Source organism: Etheostoma spectabile, chromosome 6, assembly GCF_008692095.1.
Source record: "Etheostoma spectabile isolate EspeVRDwgs_2016 chromosome 6, UIUC_Espe_1.0, whole genome shotgun sequence".
Classification (NCBI taxonomy): domain Eukaryota; kingdom Metazoa; phylum Chordata; class Actinopteri; order Perciformes; family Percidae; genus Etheostoma; species Etheostoma spectabile.
In genome coordinates, this window is record NC_045738.1 from 20,203,675 (window position 1) to 20,207,420 (window position 3,746).

Here is a 3,746-nt window from a genome sequence, read left to right on the forward strand (position 1 = left end):
GTACTTTTGGAGAAGAAAGGGCACAAAAGTTAATGAAAAGAACCTACCTCTGTACAACTGTTAAGCATGGGGGGTCAATCATGCTTTGGGGTTGTATTGTAGCCAGTGGCACAGGGAACATTTCTCAAGTAGAAGGAAAAATTGAATTTTTGGATGCTAACTTGATGCCATCTGTGAAAAAGATGAAATTAAAGTAAGGATGACTTCTACAAATGGATAATGATCCCAAACACACCTCAAAATCCACGGTGGATTACATCAAGAGGCGTAAACTGAAGGTTTTGCCATGGCCTTCACAATCTCCTGACCTCAACATAATTGAAAATCTATGGATAGACCTTAAAAGAGCAGTGCGTGACAGACAGCCCAGAAATCTCAAAGAACTGGAAGACTTTTGGAAGGAAGAATGGGCGAAGATACCTCAAACATGAATTAAAGACTCTTGGTTGGCTAGAAGAAGCATTTCCAAACTGTGATACTTGCCAGGGGGGGGGGGGGGGGGGGGGTACAGGGTATAAACTCTGCAGGGTGCCCAAACTTTTGCTGATGCCATTTTTTTGTTTTCTGTTATTTTGAAAGTGTATATGATGGAAATTAAATCTAACTTTTTGTGACAGATAATACAAATGTCTAATCTGTCATTTGATTCCTTTTGGAGATTTTTCCATCTTTCCTTGGCTTCTTTATGCACATTAATACAATTTTTTACCTGGGGTGCCCAATCGTTCGAACCCCACTGTATATGTCATCCTTGGCTCAACCTCCAGTTACCAGAGCCAATAGTTTAGGAGAAATTAATGTTAGTCTCCAAATTGTGCCTATGAACACCCACCATAAAAATGAATATTTACAAGTTAGTTTTTGCAAAAAAATTTTTTTTAACTTTTTTAAGGGGATACACACATTTACAGAGGTATACCAATCAGGCGTTATCTTTTAACGCTTGGATATTTTATGGGACTTTCACTGTGCTTACTGCGTCGAAAGTGTCGGTAAACACAGCGAGAGTACGTTCCCATTAAACGCTGCTTGCTGTGTCTGTTTGGAGATTTCTGACATGAGCTGTAAAGCTGCTGCTGACACTTTTTCCTCCGGTCTCTCCCTGCAGGTGGAAGAGCGGCTGGACAAATATCTGGACTCTTATGACATCGTCCTGGTGAAGGACGAGACTCTGGAGGTGCCCAACGCCATCCTCCAGAAGGTTCTATAACTCTACGCTCAACCCCCCCCCCACACACCCCAAGGTCCACTCCTCTCCTACCATCAGCGCCAATTCCAGCATTTGGACCTTTCAGACACCAACCTAAACCATTTTGTCGATTGGTCCAACCCCTCCTCTAGCTCTAGATCCCTCACCCCCCACTCCCACCAATCTCGCTCTTGAAAACCCCTTTTTCCCCAAGCCATCTCCTGAATGAACAGTTTTAAAAGTCCCCACAGCAGCATCAGCCTGTCTCTGGTGTGTTTTGTCCATTTGAATTGTTTCTGATGTTCTCTCAAAGAATAACCAAAAAGAGAAGTAAAAACCCACAAACTATCACTCCATCTTTATACCTTGCACCTTGTGGTTGCCATTGTTGGATTAGTTTTTTACATGGTAATTATTGTATACCAGAAAGCAGGCACCTACCGACCGACAGTGTTTTCTTTGAGCTGTCCCAACGTGTCCGTCACCTCGGTTCCTCTGATTCGGTGCCTCTGGTCAGACAAGGAAAAGGAGGCCGTTGTCACACATAAAACACCTGCATCTGCAAACGCTACGTCAGCGCTTTTGCGGGTCCTTAGAGTAATTCAGTACATGCAGGACCTAGGAAAAATTAAATTCCTAGTCAAAATTACAATGTGTTGCAAGGTGACGGCAGCAACACAATAACCGCTGTATTCGTTTTACTAGGAAAATGGATTCAGATTGTCAACGTGAAACTCAGATGATGAGAGGAAACGCACTTTAAATTCTGTGTACGGGGGAATCGGCCTTTACACGAACATATGTGGCAATAATTTTGATTTGTGGATGTAGGAACACAGAAAAGCCATGTTTACGTTAATGAAAGCTTTTTTTTTTAAATTTAACCTAATGTGCTCATTTGGCATCATATCAACACATAGAAGAAGGTGCAGCTCTGTACTGTTGAAACATTCATGCCATTTTGAATTTGTGGACTTTTCTGCAAAGCTGGCTCAACAATCAAGTGTTCTCCACGCCAGGGTTTAAGGTTTACCTAATTTCCCCTTGCGGGACTAATAAATAAAGTATACATATTGAGGTATTGAGTAAGTAATACTAAAGATGACCTCTGGTGGTCATTAAAAAGAATTACACCAGTAAAAAAACAGCCTTGAACCAAAGTAATAGGTGCTGCAAAATCACTACATTACAATATATCTAAAGTTATATTAAGTATAGTTTAGTTTCAGTACGCAGAAGGCAACACACTGCTGTCCATGGCTCAATAAAACCCAGCATAGGACCTATTTCATTTCATCGCCTTTTAATTCTGTGATTAAAATTGAGTCGTACCTCTAACATAATTCTCCTAGTTTTTTTGGCAGGGGTATTCAAAGTTAAGATGTCACTATCTCCCTTTATCTCACCATGTTGTGTTGAATGTTCTCTTTGACTTTTTGTTTTAAATGTGCTGCTACTTGCATGTTGCCTTTTCTTATCGTTTATGTAAAAGAAAGGGGAATATATATATATATATCTTAATAAAATGAAGAAAAGTAATGTCATACTGTATATGTGGCCGTTATATATTTAAATGTGTATTGTATTATTGCGTTTGGAGAGATCTCCTAAAGTATAGACCGGTGTGTTGTATTTTTATAAGTAGATGGCTTTCTGTTTTTCTTTGATGGTATGATTTAAAAAAAAAATACAATAAAATGTCATTCGGTGAGCCATGACTGGATCACAGACAAACATTTTTAATTCTCTAAATTACTGCAGGATTGATACATGTCAAATTTGGATTTACGACGAGTACTTTGTTCTGTGAGGTATTTAAAGGTTCCATGACATGGGGCTTTTGAGCGTTACTCTAGACCTTAGTGGTCCCTAATACTGTATCTGAAGCTCTTTATATAGACCTTGGGTCCCTAATACTGTATCTGAAGTCTCTTTATATAGACCTTAGTGGTCCCTAATACTGTATCGAAGTCTTTAATAGACCTAGTGGTCCATATACTGTATCTGAAGTCTCTTTTATATAGACCTTAGTGGTCCCTAAACTGGATCTGAAGTCTCTTTATATAGACCTAGTGGGTCCCTAATACTGTATCTGAAGTCTCTTTTATATAGACCTTAGTGGTCCCCTAATACTGTATCTGAAGTCTTTTAATAGACCTTAGTGATCCCCTAATACTGTATCTGAAGTCTCTTTATATAGACCTTAGTGTTTCCTAATACTGTATCTGAAGTCTTTTTATATGACCTTAGTGGTCCCTAATACTGTATCTGAAGTCTCTTTCCCAAAAGTCAGCCTTGGTGCAGAATTCCAGCCACTAGAGCCAGTCCCACAATGACCTTTTCCTAGTATGTGCCATTTCTGAATATTTTGAGGCGGGAGGTGTGGCCTTGACCAGCCGCCACTTTTCTCATTTGAAAGCCATAGTGTCTCTCTCTCATGTGTGAGCCAAATTCTTTGGGCAATCAAAGCAGAGAAAAGGGAAGGTAACCTTGCTCCTTATGACCTCATAAGGAGAAAGAATCCAGATCGGCCCATCTGAGCTTTCATTTTCTCAAA

The 3,746-nt window shown here is 39.9% G+C and overlaps 1 protein-coding gene and 1 long non-coding RNA gene across 3 annotated transcripts in view; one reads left to right on the plus strand and one right to left on the minus strand.

Moving 5' to 3' along the window:
* The window catches only part of LOC116691505 (uncharacterized), a 15,990-nt gene extending 13,486 nt beyond the window's left edge, over positions 1-2,504 (minus strand). The window contains exon 1 of the long non-coding RNA XR_004332493.1: positions 2,372-2,504. This is a non-coding gene — a long non-coding RNA (uncharacterized LOC116691505). The remainder of the gene's footprint in view (positions 1-2,371) is intronic.
* The window catches only part of nt5c3a (5'-nucleotidase, cytosolic IIIA), an 18,862-nt gene extending 15,937 nt beyond the window's left edge, over positions 1-2,925 (plus strand). For both annotated transcript variants that reach the window (XM_032519193.1, XM_032519194.1), the window contains exon 8: positions 1,109-2,925. In XM_032519193.1, the coding sequence (XP_032375084.1) occupies positions 1,109-1,210 (102 nt within the window). In that variant the 3' untranslated portion in view covers positions 1,211-2,925. The remainder of the gene's footprint in view (positions 1-1,108) is intronic.
* Positions 2,926-3,746: the final 821 nt, after the last annotated feature.